Source organism: Oryx dammah, unplaced genomic scaffold (assembly GCF_014754425.2).
Source record: "Oryx dammah isolate SB20612 unplaced genomic scaffold, SCBI_Odam_1.1 HiC_scaffold_12, whole genome shotgun sequence".
Lineage (NCBI taxonomy): Eukaryota > Metazoa > Chordata > Mammalia > Artiodactyla > Bovidae > Oryx > Oryx dammah.
In genome coordinates this window covers 4,452,622-4,470,447 of record NW_024070196.1, presented here as the reverse complement: position 1 = coordinate 4,470,447, position 17,826 = coordinate 4,452,622, and the positions used below count along the sequence as shown (strand labels likewise).

The following is a 17,826-nucleotide window of genomic DNA, read 5'->3' as shown; positions in this document are numbered from 1 at the left end:
ATGGTTACATTGTTTTTACCCACACAAGCTGTGTTTAGTTGGCAAGTCCCCACTAACATGGAATTTATGTGTCAACCTTTAGATTTTTTTTATTTCCATGCATATGTGTCTTTAGGAGTTCTCAATTTCTTTTCCTGCATTTGTAAGAGTGTTCAAATATGTCACTAAATATTTAGCTTCTGGATCATGGCTTATGTTGCTAATCATTAGACTTATATGGGAAGGCAGGTAACGTCTGATTTCAAGTGAAAATGTTCAAATGCCTGGTAATAACCATGCTCTTCGTCTTGTAATTTAGCAAGCGCTACTCTTTTCTGCTGGGACTGAGTCTATTCCCGTGTTACACTTTCATTCAGTCCACTTACAAAAATGTGTCAAGAGACTCGTAGACTTAGAGAACTAACTTGCTGGGGGAAGGATGGGGAGAAAGGATCATTAGGGCGTTTGGGATGGACATGTACACACTGCTGTATTTAAAATGGATAACCAGCAAGGACCTACTGTTGAGCACATGGACCTCTACTCAGTGTTATGTGGCAGCCTGCATGGGAGTGATGGATACATGTATATGTATAGCTGAGTCCCTTTGCTGTCCACCTGAAACTATCACAACATCTTAATTGGCTATACCCCAATATGAACTAAAAAGGTTTTTAAAATGTGTGTACTATGTACCAAGCACAGTTCTGGGTGCCGGGACTACTGCAGAGCAACCAGATAAAAATCCCTGCCTTTGTGAATCTTAGGTCGTAGTGTGGGGGTGGGGTGGGCAGGAGGCAATATTCGCAATAAATATATCGCACCCTGTATTGGAAAGGGACCAGGGCCAGGGAGAAAAACGGAGCAAGGACGGGGGTACTAAGTGCTAGGAGACTGGGGCAGGTATCAGTTTTAAACAGAGTGGGCACACTGAGATGGGGATATTAAAGCCAAGACCTGAGTGGGGAGCGAGCCCCGCTGTGAGCAGCACTGTTGGTTTTCCACCGGCAAGGACCCTCAGCTATTCTCCCCACACAAGAGCTCTCACAGCTGGCTCGTGTCCGCACTACACTGGCGTTGGCTGTTGGTGGGGTTTTAAAATGGCTCGCGCTGCCCTGGGGTCTGTATCATTTCCTCTCTGTCGGCCTCTTGTGAACAGACGCTGCTGGTTCCTGCATCCTGAAGCATGCTGGCTCCTGCAGAGACAGAGTACAGCCAGGTGTGTTCATGTGTGTCTTGCGGATCCCCAAGCCAAAGAGTAGTTCTATATTCTGATTTTTATTACCATGCTCTTAATTTCTGCCGGTTATGTGTGTAAGAAGGATCTCAGACAGTTCAGAAACCAAGAAGGGGAAAGGAGAGTAGCTGAGAATCTAGATAAGTATTTACATGCGTGCATGCTCAGTCACTTCAGTATGTCCAGCTCTTTGGGACGCTATACCAGGCTCCTCTGTCCATGGGATTTTTCAGGCAAGAATACTAGAGTGAGTTGTCCTGCCCTACTCCAGGGAATCTTCCTGACCCAGGGATTGCACCCATGTCTCTCGTGGTTCCTGCATTGCAGGCGGATTCTTTACCCCTGAGCCACCAGGGAAGCCCAGGAAGCACTTACAGCTTTTCTAATCCAAGGAGACCAGAATCTGCAGTTGCGCCCGGACGCTTTGATGGAGACAGGCTGTCAGATGTTTCATATTCAGATGGTTGGAAGCTTCCCCCAGTGCTTATGAGCGCATTTTGTGCCTCCATTTTTCTAAGCACATTCTCCCTCCAGGAGCAGTCGAATTTCTTTCTACTGTGGCTATCCAGTTATATTCAGGGAATGATCATTATCTTGGCAAAGTCTTGGTTTGGAGCTCTTTGGGGGTTGGAAACCTTTTGTGTTGATTCTGGGAGTCCTGAAAATCCAGAAGTCTTCAACAGCTCACTTGTGACAGATTGTGACGTTGTCATGATTTTAAATTACTGTTAATGAGTAAACAATTTACCATATAAATTAACAATATTAACAAAGACTCCCTCTCACCCACTACAATAATTACCATGGAATTAGAGTGAAAATTAGAATGAAATGTTTTTTATTTCCTCTTTGGAGAATAAAAATGTCTGCTCAGGAAACTTCATTTAGTCAGCATAGATCATTTGATTAGAACAAATGTTTTTTTCTTGCCAAAATTGAAAGTTTAAGGTTAAAAAAAGAGTAAAATCTAGTTTGATGTTTTCTTTCTGCTTACTTCAGTAGTCAATATAACTCATTATTTCAAAGAATATGCTATTTGGCTTGACTGTGCTTAATGACATTATTATTACTTAGTCTCCTTTGACTGTTTTCCTTATTTCTGCATGTCTCCCTTCTCTAATTGAACTTATTCTTTGACTAAAGTTTTCCGCAGGCAAAAGGCAGGCAGAGGACGTGATGGGGGCAAGGACCATTTGATCCTGCTCCGTTTCAGCGTGAACATTTTCAAAAGCTCTTCAAAGTAAAATTCTTTTTAACTTATTTTAACTGAAAAGTTTAGTATTATTTTTAAAATTTTGTTTATTTGTTTTGATTATTTATTTATTTAAAAAATTAAATTTATTTGGCTATGCTGGGTCTTAGTTGCCACATGTGGGATCTTTAGTTGCAGCATGTGGGATCTAGTTCCCTGACCAAGGATTTAACCGGGCCACCTGCATTGAGAGCATAAAATCTTAACCCTTGGGCTGGCAGGGAAGTCCTATTTATTTTTTAATTGAAGGATAATTGCTTTACAGAATTTTGTTGTTTCCTGTCAAACCTCAACATGAATCAGCCATATAGTATGATTTAAAAAAATATATATATGCAATGCTTGGTGTGCCATTCTTGCTCAGGGCCTAAACCAGTCTTCTGTATTGTTCCAATGAAGTGTAAGCCACTTCAGTATTCTTGCCTTGAGAACCCCATGAACAGTATGAAAAGGCAAAATGATAGGATACCAAAAGAGGAACTCCCCAGGTCATTAGGTGCCCAATATGCTACTGGAGATCAGTGGAGAAATAACTCCAGAAAGAATGAAGGGATGGAGCCAAAGCAAAAACAATACCCAGCTGTGGATGTGACTGGTGATAGAAGCAAAATCCGATGCTGTAAAGAGCAATATTGCATAGGAACCTGGAATGTCAGGTCCATGAATCAAGGCAAATTGGAAGTGGTCAGACAAGAGATGGCAAGGGTGAATGTCGACATTCTAGTATTCAGCGAACTAAAATGGACTGGAATGGGTGGATTTAACTCAGATGACCATTATATCTACTACTGTGGGCAGGAATCCCTCAGAAGAAATGGAGTAGCCATCGTGGTCAACAAGAGAGTCCAAAATGCAGTACTTGGATGCAGTCTCAAAAATGACAGAATGATCTCTGTTCGTTTCCAAGGCAAACCATTCAATATCACAGTAATCCAAGTCTATGCCCCAACCAGTAATGCTGAAGAAGCTGAAGTTGAAGGGTTCTATGAAGACCTACAAGACCTTTTAGAACTAACACCCAAAAAAGATGTCCTTTTCATTATAGGGACTGGAATGCAAAAGTAGGAAGTCAAGAAACACCTGGAGTAACAGGCAAATTTGGCCTTGGAATGTGGAATGAAGCAGGGCAAAGACTAATAGAGTTTTGCCAAGAAAATGCACTGGTCATAGCAAACACCCTTTTCCAACAACACAAGAGAAGACTGTACACATGGACATCACCAGATGGTCAACAGCGAAATCAGATTGATTATATTCTCTGCAGCCAAAGATGGAGAAGCTCTATACAGTCAACAAAAACAAGACCAGGAGCTGACTGTGGCTCAGATCATGAACTCCTTATTGCCAAATTCAGACTTAAATTGAAGAAAACAGGGAAAACCGCTAGACCATTCAGGTAATGACCTAAATCAAATCCCTTATGATTATACAGTGGAAGTGAGAAATAGATTTCAGGGCCTAGATCTGATAGATAGAGTGCCTGATGAACTATGGAATGAGGTTCATGACATTGTACAGGAGACAGGGATCAAGACCACCCCCATGGAAAAGAAATGCAAAAAAGCACAGTGGCTGTCTGGGGAGGCCTTACAAATAGCTGTGAAAAGAAGAGAGGTGAAAAGCAAAGGAGAAAAGGAAAGATATAAGCATCTGAATGCAGAGTTCCAAAGAATAGCAAGAAGAGATAAGAAAGCCTTCTTCAGCGATCAATGCAAAGAAATAGAGGAAAACAACAGAATGGGAAAGACTAGAGATCTCTTCAAGAAAATCAGAGATACCAAGGGAACATTTCATGCAAAGATGGGCTTGATAAAGGACAGAAATGGTATGGACCTAACAGAAGCAGAAGATATTAAGAAGAGGTGGCAAGAATACACAGAAGAACTGTACAAAAAAGATCTTCATGACCCAGATAATCATGATGATGTGATCACTAATCTAGAGTCAGACATCTTGGAAAGTGAAGTCAAGTGGGCCTTAGAAAGCATCACTATGAACAAAGCTAGTGGAGGTGATGGAATTCCAGTTGAGCTGTTTCAAATCCTGAAAGACGATGCTGTGAAAGTGCTGCCCTCAATATGCCAGCAAATTTGGAAAACTCAGCAGTGGCCACAGGACTGGAAAAGGTCAGTTTTCATTCCAATCCCAAAGAAAGGCAATGCCAAAGAATGCTCAGACTACCACACAATTGCACTCATCTCACATGCTAGTAAAGTAATGCTCAAAATTCTCCAAGCCAGGCTTCAGCAATATGTGAACTGTGAACTCCCTGATGTTCAAGCTGGTTTTAGAAAAGGCAGAGGAACCAGAGATCAAATTGCCAACATCTGCTGGATCATGGAAAAAGCAAGAGAGTTCCAGAAAAACATCTATTTCTGCTTTATTGACTATGCCAAAGCCTTTGACTGTGTGGATCACAATAAACTGTGGGAAATTCTGAAAGAGATGGGAATCCCAGACCACCTGACCTGCCTCTTGAGAAATCTGTATGCAGGTCAGGAAGCAACAGTTAGAACTGGACATGGAACAACAGACTGGTTGCAAATAGGAAAAGGAGTACGTCAAGGCTGTATATTGTCACCCTGCTTATTTAACTTCTATGCAGAGTACATCATGAGAAACACTGGACTAGAAGAAACACAAGCTGGAATCAAGATTGCCGGGAGAAATATGAATAACCTCAGATATGCGGATGACACTACCCTTATGGCAGAAAGTGAAGATGACCTAAAAATCCTCTTGATGAAATTGAAAGAGGAGAGTGAAAAAGTTGGCTTAAAGCTCAACATTCAGAAAACGAAGATCATGGCATCTGGTCCCATCACTTCATGGGAAATAGATGGGGAAACAGTGGAAACAGTGACAAACTTTATTTTGGGGGGCTCCAAAATCACTGCAGATGGTGACTGCAGCCATGAAATTAAAAGATGCTTACTCCTTGGAAGGAAAGTTATGACCAACCTAGATAGTATATTCAAAAGCAGAGACATTACTTTGCCGACTAAGGTCCGTCTAATCAAGGCTATGGTTTTTCCTGTGGTCATGTATGGATGTGAGAGTTGGACTGTGAAGAAGGCTGAGCACCGAAGAATTGATGCTTTTGAACTGTGGTGTTGGAGAAGACTCTTGAGATCCCTTGGACTGCAAGGAGATCCAACCAGTCTGTTCTGAAGGAGATCAACCCTGGGATTTCTTTGGAAGGAATGATGCTAAAGCTGAAACTCCAGTACTTTGGCCACCTCATTAAAAGAGTTAACTCATTGGGAAAGACTTTGATGCTGGGAGGGATTGGGGGCAGGAGGAGAAGGGGATGACCGAGGATGAGATGGCTGGATGGCATCACGGTCTCGATAGACGTGAGTCTGAGTGAACTCTGGGAACTGGTGATGGACAGGGAGGCCTGGCGTGCTGCAATTCATGGGGTCGCAAAGAGTTGGACACAACTGAGCGACTGAACTGAACTGAACTGAAAGTGCTGCTGAAGTGAGAAGGCTATAATCTTTGTAAGTCACACACACACACACACACACACACACCCACCCAGTAAAGTGTTAAACTTGCTTACAATTAGGTAACATTAACTTATCAGATAAGGCAGAAAACTTGAAATCAGAAAACTTTCTGATTCGCTCATTTTACTGGACGACGTTGGACAAGTCATTTAAACCCTCAGCTTTGGTTTCCTTATCTTAAGGCCAGACAAATCCATCCCTTCCCTATTCTTAGGGATATCTTAGTGAAGTTGCTCAGTGGGGATGCAGTCAAAGAAAAGTAGATGATGTGCGAACACTTTGAGCTCCTGAGAAAAGAGCTGCGTTTAATCCAGTCAATGGGTATCACTCTCTAGTCTGGTACTTTCATTCTATGAAAGTCTAGCAGATAATGCTGGCTAATTAGATCTGTCACACCTACGCCATTTAACTGATGCAGTGAGTTCCATTTGAACGTGACACTTGTACAGCAGGTGCTTTTACAAGCCCAATCTATTTATTAATCATGCTCTTTAGAGAACTCACCCAGAAGGCATAGAGCTGGAAAATGGGTGTGTCATGTATATATCCATTCTCCGATATATTTCTGCAGGAAAGTTGACATAACTTTTTTAAAAGTTGCTTTAGTGGAGAGAAAGAAGAAACACCCTTTGTACTTGGAAAATAACGTTTCTTTTAGAAAGTGTGAAATTGTTGAGTCTGTGAACACAGGTCCTGGATCAAGTTAAAATGTATGTAAACTAAGCTTCCATAGCACAGCCTTCTGAAAACCCAAGTCTAGGAGAGTTATAGTGGTTCAAAGGGTGAAAAGGTCATGGGTTTGGGATTCTGGCAAACTTCCTCACTGAGCCTCAGTTTAAACAATTCATAAGTACTTCCCTACTTCCCAGGTAGGGTCATACATTTTTTTTGAATAGAGCATTTCTATTGGGATTTGGGGCGGGAGCTGTGGACACCTTGGCAAATACTAGACAATTAGTAAGTGAATTTGAGCTCAGCCTTGGTTCACCCCTGTGGGACAGAAGCCAGAAATTCTTTAAGGTGATAAATGGAGTTGCATTTTATGTTGTAATTTTTCCCTCCCCTATTCTTTCATAACCCTCCGCTTTCTTTGTTGCCCTCTTCCAGTTCTCTTTTGCTGACCTGAACTCTCACATTTTAAAACCTCCCCTGGATTAATTCACTTCACCAGTCCCTCAGATACCCACACACGAACACCAACAGACATTGCTTAAAATAATAGAGATTGCCTCTAGCCTTTGTCTCTGCTTCGTGACAAATACATACTAGTATGAAGCCCATAAACCTTTAGTTGTAAAGAAAATGCTCTGAACTACATACAAAGTTTTTATTGAAAACTTCTAATTATTCCATTCCTGCAGATTAATAGTATATAGGGAAGGAACCGTTTTTCTTCTATACACTTAAGTTCATACCTGAAGCCTGTGAATTAACATGGCAAAAGACAGATATCAGAAGAAAACGATATACACATTTTATTGCTATTTCATTTTTTTCAAGATAAAATGTTTTGTTGAACTTTATCAATTTAATACTTTAAATTTTACATTGATAGGAGCTTCACAGAATAGAAGAGGCAGTTAGACCCAAGAGCTTATATACTGCTGCAGTAAAGAATACAAATTATGGGGAATTGACTAGACAAAGGAAAAGTTTGGACTGCTAGGAACAGTAAATTGTGGGAAGGTGACCAGGATGTACATAGTGGATAAGAATTGTTTAGTCAAGTCTGTTGTGCAGGCTCCACTCTGGTGATTAAGAGTCGTCTTCTCTTCCTGGTATTGAAGATACCAGGCACCTTTACAAATGGGAATGGGTGCCCTGCCTTTGTAGACAGATGGCAGAGAGAGAGCTCTTCTTCATCTGCTGCTTCTCAATTGAGTCCAGCTCAAAATAATCCTTACGTCAAAGTGGCTTATTTGGAGGCGGCATATTTTGACCCCCTTCAAGTATAATAATTGAGAAAATACATTCTATCCTAATAAGACTATTGTATTTAATATAGACTATAATAGACTATATTTTAATAAGACTATAAATATATATTCAGATATAGTCGAGGCTAAAGGCGTGAACAGGCAGAGCTATGTAAGTATCCCTTCAGCTGCCCCTGCTTTTTTTTTTTTTTTTTTAATTTTTTAAATTTTTTATTTTACTTTACAATTCTGTATTGGTTTTGCCATACATTGACATGAATCCACCACGGGTGTACATGCGTTCCCAAACATGAACCCCCCTCCCACCCCCCTCCCCACAACATCTCTCTGGGTCATCCCCGTGTACCAGCCCCAAGCGTGCCGTATCCTGCATCGGACATAGACTGGCGATTCGATTCTTACATGATATTATACATGTTTCGATGCCATTCTCCCAAATCATCTCACCCTCTCCCTCTCCCTCTGAGTCCAAAAGTCCGCTATACACATCTGCTTTGAAATCCAGCAAGATACCTCTTTTTTTTCTTGTAGCAATTTAATTTTTCATACAATTTTTAAAGTCTACTTTCCATGTACAGTGATTACAGAATAGTGGCTACATTTCCCATGTTCTTCAATACATCCTCGAGCCTGTCTTTCCCCCAGTAGTTTGTACTCCCCACGCCCCCATTGCTGTGTCAATATGTTCCGCCAGCCTCTCCCCTCACTGGTAACCACTGGTTTGTTCTCCATATCTGTGAGTCTCCCAGCAAGCTACCTTATTCTAAGTTTTTTTTTGTTTGCCTGGTGGACATATGATTATTTTATTGATTTACACAACGGGCCCCTCACTGTACACCCTCTGTAACGCTGCCAGTTGGTTACACTGGGGTCACGACATGGAATCCTACCCATATTCAGAGCGCAGTGCCCCTAGCAAATAAAGCGATGATTGATTTGTATTTGCAGATTATTACATGTGTTTCCGTTTTGGTTTTTCTGTCTGACAGCAGCAGCGTGCAGGGTCAAAGACAGCCGGCCCCCCATGTCAGTGGTCTAGGATGGCCAGTGAAGCCACCAGCATCCCAAGTCCTGTGGTGCGCCAGATTGACAAGCAGTTTCTGATTTGCAGTATATGCCTGGAAAGGTACAAGAATCCCAAGGTCCTCCCCTGTCTGCACACTTTCTGCGAGAGGTAAGCCTCTGTGCTCGGAAAAGGGGTTTTTACAGACTGACTTTCTACAACCTGCCAAAGGGTGCTGTCCAGAATTCTTCAGTTACCTATGGGAGACGATAAGTCTTTTGTGCTTCTGATAGACATCTAGAAACGTAATCATGAGTTGCAAAGAATTTACTTTCAAGGAACTACAAGCGGGAGGAAGCAATCCAATAGCTACTGATTTATTTCCGCGGGAGATGGAGCATTACATATTTTAAGATTCGGGTTTTTAAAACTTTTCCCTTTGTTCTTTGTGAAACCATTTTTGCCCTCATAGAGAATCTTTGATGAGGGCCAATTAAAAGTCTTCCCAGGTGCTCAGATGGTAAAGAATCTGCCCACAGTTAGGGGAAACCTGGGTTGATCCCTTAGTTGGGAAGATCCCCTGGAGAAGGGAATGGCAACACTCTCCAGTATTCTTGCCGGAGAATTCCATGGACAGAGGAGCCTGTGGGCTGCAGTCCCTGGGGGTCGCAAAGAGTCAGACACAACTGAGTGAAGAGTTTATATTTACATAATTAAAAATGTATCATTTTCTCCAGCATAACAAATCAAGTAATATATATGCGTATATGAGGGGTTAGTTGAAAGGAGGGAGTTTTCTTCCAGAGATACTTCAGAAGACACATACTAATGGTGTATTTGAACATGATGACGTTTCACATGAAGAAGTGTGTGTGTGTGTGTGTGTGTGTGTGTGTGTGTGAAAAGACTGTAAATTACCTGAATATTCTTTCTTGAATAGTTTTTTCCACTGAGTTAACCAGTTTTCAAAATATATTTTTTACTCTCATGCTCAACTTACCCCATCAGCAATTAGGCATAAAAAATGTTGTTGGTAATTTAATTTTAGAATTTCCCTAGTAAGTTGGCATATTTTTCTTAACAAATGTTAATTATGTGTTATAGCATTTAGTAAGTACATTTTCTTTTATTATTTAATACACATAGTTAAAATTTTCTACCTCCTATCATAGAACAGAAAATTGCTGTTTTCAGTGACTTCAAATCAATGCTAATTACATTTGCCATCCAGTTTAATGTATACTTGTTGTCTCCCTGAACATGCTTTGAGTTGATTTCCTTTGGAAAGTCTCGATTACAATAGGATAGCCTGGTGGTGATGGATGGATGAGAAAGTGGATTTGTTACTGGTGGTTGTGGTGTTCTGTTTTGCTTTCTTTGTTTTGGGTTGTTGTGTGTGTGTGTGTGTGCGTGTGTGCACACAAGTGCATGTACAGTATTTTGTTTGTTTTAAGTGGCAGTATATAGGGCACTGATACTTTGTACTTTATTCATAATTTTATAATTATGAACATAATTACAAGTACTGAGTACTTTGTAATTCATATTCCAAAATGGCAACAAGGAGAGTGATTTTTCTCCCTGACTCAATGGACATGGCTAAAACATGACTACCAGCTAACTGTGCACATGTCCCTGGACTCACATGGGAAGGTCATATTTGATATTCAGGAATCGATACAGCTGCTCACTGCTGAGAGCCATTTGGCTTGAGCCTGGCAGAGCCGCCGGGGTTCGGTGCCTGCTCAGGCTGGTGTCTGCTTCCCGTGCCCTTGCTCTGACCGGTGAGAAGCAGCACTTCTGGACTGCCCTGGCTGTTCCTCTTGCGCTGTCTCTCAGGTCTAGCCCAGGCCACTTCCACTCCACATCCAATAGCTAGTGCTGGAGGTTTTCAGGAGCCAGCCAGAGCCAGTCCCTAGGGAATGCCATGTGAAAGCTGTTCGAGCATCATGTGCACTGAACTGATTTCCTTTGCAAGGTGTTGGCAACTTTCCTTAATGAGAACATTTTACGTAGAGACAGAAATTCACGGCTTGTCTCACTGCCAGAGGAGAGGAAGACCCAGGACCATTGTCTCCACCTCTTGCTGGGCACAAACACTGGCTGCTCGGCAGACAGCCACTCTCTTTTCTCATTTCTTCCAGAGTGCCATCAGTGGGGCTTGGAGGATGCAGACACAGTCCCTGGCTTTATGAAGCTTCCAGCCAAGAGAAGCAGCCAGTCATTAGCCACCTATTCACTCAGATTAATAGGAAATTAAACCAGTCACAACGGCCACGTACCTGAAGTACACAGGCAACCATATAATAGGAAATGTGGCCCTAATGCAGAAGCCTTCCCTGCAGAAGCAATGATTAGGCAGAAATCCCAAGGATGAAGAAAAATTAGTTTAGCAAAGCGGAGCAAGCAGAAGAAAAGAATTTCAGGTATGTTGCAGAGGTGTAGAGTGAGAGGGACCATGACACCTTTGGAAGAACTTAAATAAGCCTTGGGTGACAGATGTGCAGCAAATTAGAGGAAGACAGGAAAATGCAGAAGCCAGGTCACATAGGTGCGCACCGCACATCATCACGTGTGGATTCTTGTCTTGGCTGTAAGAACAGTGGAAGCCATGGAAGGGTTTCATCTTAGATATGAGGGGAGGAGATTAAACTTTACATCTGGGGAAGACCACTCTGGTTAGAATATGGAGAAGGATGAGGGGGATACAAGGAAGATGACAGTATACCAGGGATAGACTGACTGCAGAAATCTAAGCAAGGCTGGTGTGATACAGATGGAGAGACCTGGGAAGCCTGGAAAGATACTTTCAGGCTTCGGTGATGGGTTGGATATGAACAGTGAAGACCAGTAAGGGAATGCTTACTGTTTTAAGAACCACTCCTGGTCTGGGTTTGCTTAGATGAAAGGATAGAGGTGCAGTTTCCTGCTAAGAAGGAGGACAAAGAGTGTGGGAAGACCATGGGTTTGGTTTTGGACACGTGGAGTTTTAGGACCTGTGAGATCTCTAAGAAGAGATGCAAGAGAGCAGTTGGTGTACAGGTATGGGGCTCAGAGGAGGCATCCATGGGAGGAAACATACATATGAGAGTGTTACGCTTATTGTTATGTATTATAATACCCCAGGGAGAGAAGAGGGCTTACGATAAGCCTTGATGAAGTCCAGAGTATACTGACTCTCAGTAGGAGAGAGAGAGCAGGCAGAAGGAGAGCCAGGTGAGTGTGGTATCATAAGGCAAGGAAAGATAGAAAAGGAGTAGGGAGCGGGGCGTGGACAAGCTTGATGAATGGCAGAATTGAAAAATGTGTGTTAGATTTCAATGTTGCTGGTGACCTTAGCAGAAGTTACTTCATCCCTGATGTTGATTCAGTGCTATCTACTTGTATGACATGTGTACGTGCATGTTAAGGCACTTCAGTCATATTTGACTCCGCAACCTCACAGACTGGAGCTCGCCAGGCTCCTCAGTCCACGGGATTCTCCAGGCAAGAATACTGGAGTGGGTTGCCATTTCCTCCTCCAGGGGATCTTCCCAATCCAGGGTTCGAACCCACATCCTTATGTCTTATTGGCAGGCAGGTTCTTTATCATTTGGGCCTCCTGGGAATCCCTGTGTGATACAGGGAAAGACAGTTAACCTTGATGTCAGTTTTCCCATCTGCAAAATAAGAGAAATGGGGAGAAATAAAAGGTTTTCAAATTCTATTTGTCATAGAAGCTGGGAAACATTGTAGTTATGGCAAGGTTAGATTCTGGTGCCAAATCGCCTGGGTTTGGACATCTAAGTCCCTTGGGCAAGTAGCCTACCCTCTCTCTGCCTGTGTTTCTTCACACATTTAAAAGTGATCACAGGATCGTTGGAAGTACAGTTGACCCTCAAACAACACATGAACTTCGTGAGTTTATCATTTCCAGATTGTTTTCAGTAGTTAATACTACAGAATGACAAGATCTGCAGATGGTTGAATCTGTAGGTGTAAACCCTGGATGTGTTCAGTGCAGTGCAGTTCAGTTCAGTCGCTCAGTCATGTCCGACTCTTTGCGACCCCATGAATCGCAGCACACCAGGCCTCCCTGTCCATCACCATCTCCCGGAGTTCACTCAGACTCACGTCTATCGAGCCCGTGATGCCATCCAGCCATCTCATCCTCGGTCGTCCCCTTCTCCTCCTGCCCCCAATCCCTCCCAGCATCAGAGGTTTTCCAATGAGTCAACTCTTTGCATGTGGTGGCCAAAGTACTGGAGCTTCAGCTTTAGCATCATTCCTTCCAAAGAAATCCCAGGGTTGATCTCCTTCAGAACAGACTGGTTGGATCTCCTTGCAGTCCAAGGGATCTCAAGAGTCTTCTCCAACACCACAGTTCAAAAGCATCGATTCTTTGGCGCTCAGCCTTCTTCACAGTCCAACTTTCACATCCATAGATGACCACTGGAAAAACCATAGCCTTGACTAGACGGACCTTAGTCGGCAAAGTAATATCTCTGCTTTTGAATATACTATCTAGGTTGGTCATAACTTTTCTTCCAAGGAGTAAGCGTCTTTTAATTTCATGGCTGCAGTCACCATCTGCAGTGATTTTGGAGCCCCCCAAAATAAAGTCTGACACTGTTTCCACTGTTTCCCCATCTATTTCCCATGGAGTGATGGGACCGGATGCCATGATCTTCGTTTTCTGAATGTTGAGCTTTAAGCCAACTTTTTCACTCTCCTCTTTCACTTTCATCAAGAGGCATTTTAGCTCCTCTTCACTTTCTGCCATAAGGGTGGTGTCATCTGCATATCTGAAGTTATTGAACTGGCTAATTGAAGGGCCGGCTCTGAGTCATGGGTGGATTTTTGGATTTTCCAGTGCACCGGGGGTCAGCTCCCCTAACTCCCACATTGTGCAAGGGCCCACTATACTTTATATTTAGCGAGAAGTGTGTGGGTCTGTCATTATTAATGTGGCGTAGCTCAGTCAGTAAAGCTTCTGCCTGCATTGCGGGAGGCCTGGTTTCATTCCTGGGTGGGGAAGTTCCCCTGGAGAAGGAAATGGCAGCCCACTCCAGTATTCTTGCCGGGAGAACCCCAGGGACAGAGCAGCCTGGCGGGCTCCTGGCAGGTTCATGGGATCACAAGAGTTGGACACAGCTTGGTGCTCTCTTTCTTTCTTTCTTTGCTGGTTAAGTGAATGAAATTGATGGCTCTTAAGGAGAGGTAAGAAGAGATGGTGTGTCCCATCCCCATTTCAAACAAAGCGTTTCCACTTCGACATGTTTTTAATATCTGCAGTCTGCTTATGATCTTGTGTGTACAGAGTTTCAATGTAACAAGAACAAAAAGTGACATGTTTCTCCCAATTTGTGTAAAATTCCACAAATTCGTGAATGCCATACCAGCTACTCTAGGCCAGTGCTTCTTAACCTCAGATGGGCATACAGAGTGCCTGGGAGTCTGATTCATCAGACCTGGAGTGGGCCCTGTGAGTTGGAGTCTTCATTTTTTCCAAGCTTCCTGGTGAGGCCAGTGATGCTCACCAGGGACCATACTTTGCCTGTGTGGCAAAGCTCTTGGAAACAGTACCAAACCAAACTAAACTAAACTGAAGTTGCTCAGTCATGTCTGACTCTTTGTGACCCCATGGACTGTAGTCTACCAGGCTCCTCTGTCTGTGGGATTTCCCAGGCAAGAGTACTGGAGTCAATGAGATTTTTCCTTGAGCATCATTTGTCCAGATGGCTGACCAGTCCAATGTTGACTTCAGAAATGCACTTTTTCTAGCGAAGGAGACCACAGTGAAAGTTTATGCAGAGCAGCTTTGTACCTATTGCAGGAGCCCTACCATGCTGACAGCCCTGCTTCTCTTCCTGGACAGGTGTCTGCAGAACTACATTCCCGCCCACAGCTTAACCCTCTCCTGCCCGGTGTGCCGCCAGACCTCCATCCTGCCTGAGAAGGGGGTGGCCGCGCTCCAGAACAACTTCTTCATCACAAACCTGATGGATGTGCTGCAGCGCTCTCCAGGCAGCAGCGCTGAGGAGTCCTCCATTCTGGAGACCGTCACCGCTGTGGCTGCCGGGAAGCCTCTGTCATGCCCAAACCACGAGGGGAATGTAAGTGAGGCCCTGAGGGCGCTATCCTGGCAGAGGGGCTGCTTGACCGGGGAGGCTTGGGGCAGTCAGAGGGTATCAACTCTGAAACAGGACTCCACCTGGAAAAGGAGTGGTTAACGATGCCTTTACCATCCTTAGATTATTTTGCCTGCTTCCTTTCTCTGACCAAATTTATGTAAATAATAAAATCAATCTTCATTGTGCCCACTTTGCACTAATTGTTGGTTTCCCCACTAGGGCAAACTAACAACTATTTGCCAGCTGGGCATACTTTGACCCACAGAAACGTCTGTGTTATAAATTATGGATAGAGATTAAATAGTAGATAAGTTCTGCAAACAGAATGATTATTAGAATGTTACAGTGTTTTATTTTTCTTGTGAGGGAAATTTTTCTCATGCTCCATTAGATCCTGTAACTTAATCATAAGTAATCTGAAGTTATGTGAATCCCTGATAAGAGATTGTAGAATGGAGTCCAGACTGTGTCCTGCTACCAGCAAGCATAGCAACTGTTACGTATTCAGGAGGACCTGTGTGTTCCATCAAAAGGAGAGTCATAGGAGCTGTGTAGCCTGAAGAGGCAGCATTGCATAGCAGCTCACAGCCAGCTGATTCAAATCCTGCTCTGCAACTCATTTCCTATGTCAGCTTTGGCAAAGCTTTGACAGATTTACTAAACTCTCTGTTCCACTTCCTCATTGGTAGAGAGAAAGTAATAAAGAAAAAATACTATTACTACCATACAGGATTAAGTAGAGAATTAAATATTTAAGTCCTAGAAAATAGACAGTAAGCTCTCGATAAATATTAGCTATTAAAATTATTTCTAACTAATGATGGCTTCCCTGGTGACTCAGACAATAAAGGGTAAAGAATCTGCCTGAGATGTAGCAGATGTGGATTCAATCCCTGGGTTGGGAAGATCCCCTGGAGAAGGGAATAGTAACCCACTCCAGTATTCTGGCCTGGAAAATTGCACGGCCGGAGGAGCCTGGCAGACTACAGTCCATGGGGTCACAAAGAGTCAGACAGCACTGGGCAACTAACACACATACACAATGACTTATTTCACTTTTCAAAAACATAGTGACCACTTCAAAAGTGTGTGAAACTGGGGCTTCCAAGGCGGTCAAATGGCTGAGACTGAGCGCCCAGTGCCGAGGGCTCCGGGTGCAACTCGTGGTCCCACGTGCTACGAGTGAAAGACAAGATTGCCCACGCTGCAACAGAGATGGTGCGCCCAAGTGCCGCAGCTAAGCCCTGGGGCAGCCAAACAAATGAAAAGATAGATAAGTTGTCTTTAGAGTGTTGCAAACTGCAGCTGAGGCAACAGAGGTTGTTAGCAAAGCAACAACTATGAGCCATAGCTAATAATTGTTCGTTTCCCTCTCACACCGCTCCCTTCCCGCCGGGCCTCAGTCTCACTGGCCTCCTAGAACCTGCCAAGTGGTTTCCCACCTCTGACCCTTTACGCCTGGAATGCTCTTTGCCCCGTCTGTGTGGCCAGCTTATTCTCACCCTCTGCGCCTCAGCTCAAGCTCTCCGCCACAGAGCAGTCCTGTCTAGCCCACCATCTGAAGTAGACCGCGTCTGACTCCCAGACCCGCCAGCTCGCCACTGTCTTGGTTTCCTTCATGACATTCTCAGTGTTCTGCCTGCCTCCATCTGTGTGTTTGCTGGCTCTCCTTAGAGAGTGAGCTTCCAGAGGGAGAGGCCGTGTTGCTTGCTCATCGTACCGCTGGCAGTAAGCACAGCGCCTCACACGTGAAAGCGTACGTATCGAAAGAGCCCAGCCAGATGAGGAAAAGCAAAGGCTACTTACTCAGCGCGTGCTGAGACAGAGCAGGACCATCACGTGTGTTCTGTCAGAGCCAGGCAGAGAGTGGGGAGGCTCTCTGTGGAAAAGGCGGAGGCTCCGGTGTGCCCTGATGGGGAGTGGCTCGCTGGGGAGGTGGGAGGACTAATGCGAAGGGGCCACTCTGTGTGACTGCTCGGGGTGCAGATCTGACTCTCTTTGCTTGGTCCGAAGTTGAAGGCAGAGACAAAAATTACAGAAGCTGTCAGTTATAACTCCTAGCCTCTGAGGGCCAGTTGTTGCAGAAGTTATCATTTAGCTTTTGGGATTATTGCCAGAGAAGCAGTGTGACCAATAGAAGCCTGGCTTCCTGGGTTGTTTTCTTGAGGATACAGGGGTTGGTGTGGGTTGTTTCCCTGTGGATACAAGGCTTGGGGTGGGTTGTTTCCTTGAGCATACAGGAGTTGGTGTGAGTTGTTTCCCTGAGGATACAGGGGTTGGTGTGGGTTGTTTCCTTGTGGTTACAAGGGTTGGTCTGAGGTGTTTCCTTGTGGATACAGGGATTGGTATGTGTTGTGTCCTTGAGGATACAGGGATGGGTGTTTGTTGTTTCCCTGTGGATGCAAGGGATGGTCTGAGGTGTTTCTTTGTGGATACAGGGGTTGGTGTGGGTTGTTTCCTTAAGGATACAGGTGTTGGTGTGGGTTATTTCCTTGAGGATACAGGGGTTGGTGTGGGTTGTTCCCTTGTGGATACAAGGGTTGGTCTGAGGTGTTTCCTTGAGGATTACAGGGGTTGGTGTGGGTTGTTTCCTTGTGGAATCAGGGGTTGGTGTGGGTTGTTTCCTTGATGATACCGGGGTTGGTGTGGGTTGTTTCCTGTGGATGCAGGGGTTGGTATGGGTTGTTTCCTTGTAGAATCAGGGGTTGGTGTGGGTTGTTTCCTGTGGATACAGGGGTTGGTTTGAGTTGTTTCCTTGGAGATGCAGGGGTTGGTGTGGGTTGTTTCCTGTGG

General features: G+C 44.0%; 1 protein-coding gene across 8 annotated transcripts in view; it reads left to right on the top strand.

Annotated features, from left to right (window-relative positions):
• The window catches only part of TRIM2 (tripartite motif containing 2), a 126,451-nt gene that overhangs the window by 61,839 nt on the left and 46,786 nt on the right, over nucleotides 1-17,826 (top strand). For 4 of the 8 annotated variants that reach the window (XM_040251426.1, XM_040251424.1, XM_040251428.1 and 1 more), the window contains exons 2-3: nucleotides 8,910-9,091; nucleotides 14,778-15,015. In XM_040251426.1, the coding sequence (XP_040107360.1) occupies nucleotides 8,910-9,091; nucleotides 14,778-15,015 (420 nt within the window). Of the gene's footprint in view, nucleotides 1-8,906; nucleotides 9,092-14,777; nucleotides 15,016-17,826 lie in introns of all 8 variants that reach the window. The other 4 variants (XM_040251425.1, XM_040251423.1, XM_040251427.1 and 1 more) reach the window with 1 other exon arrangement.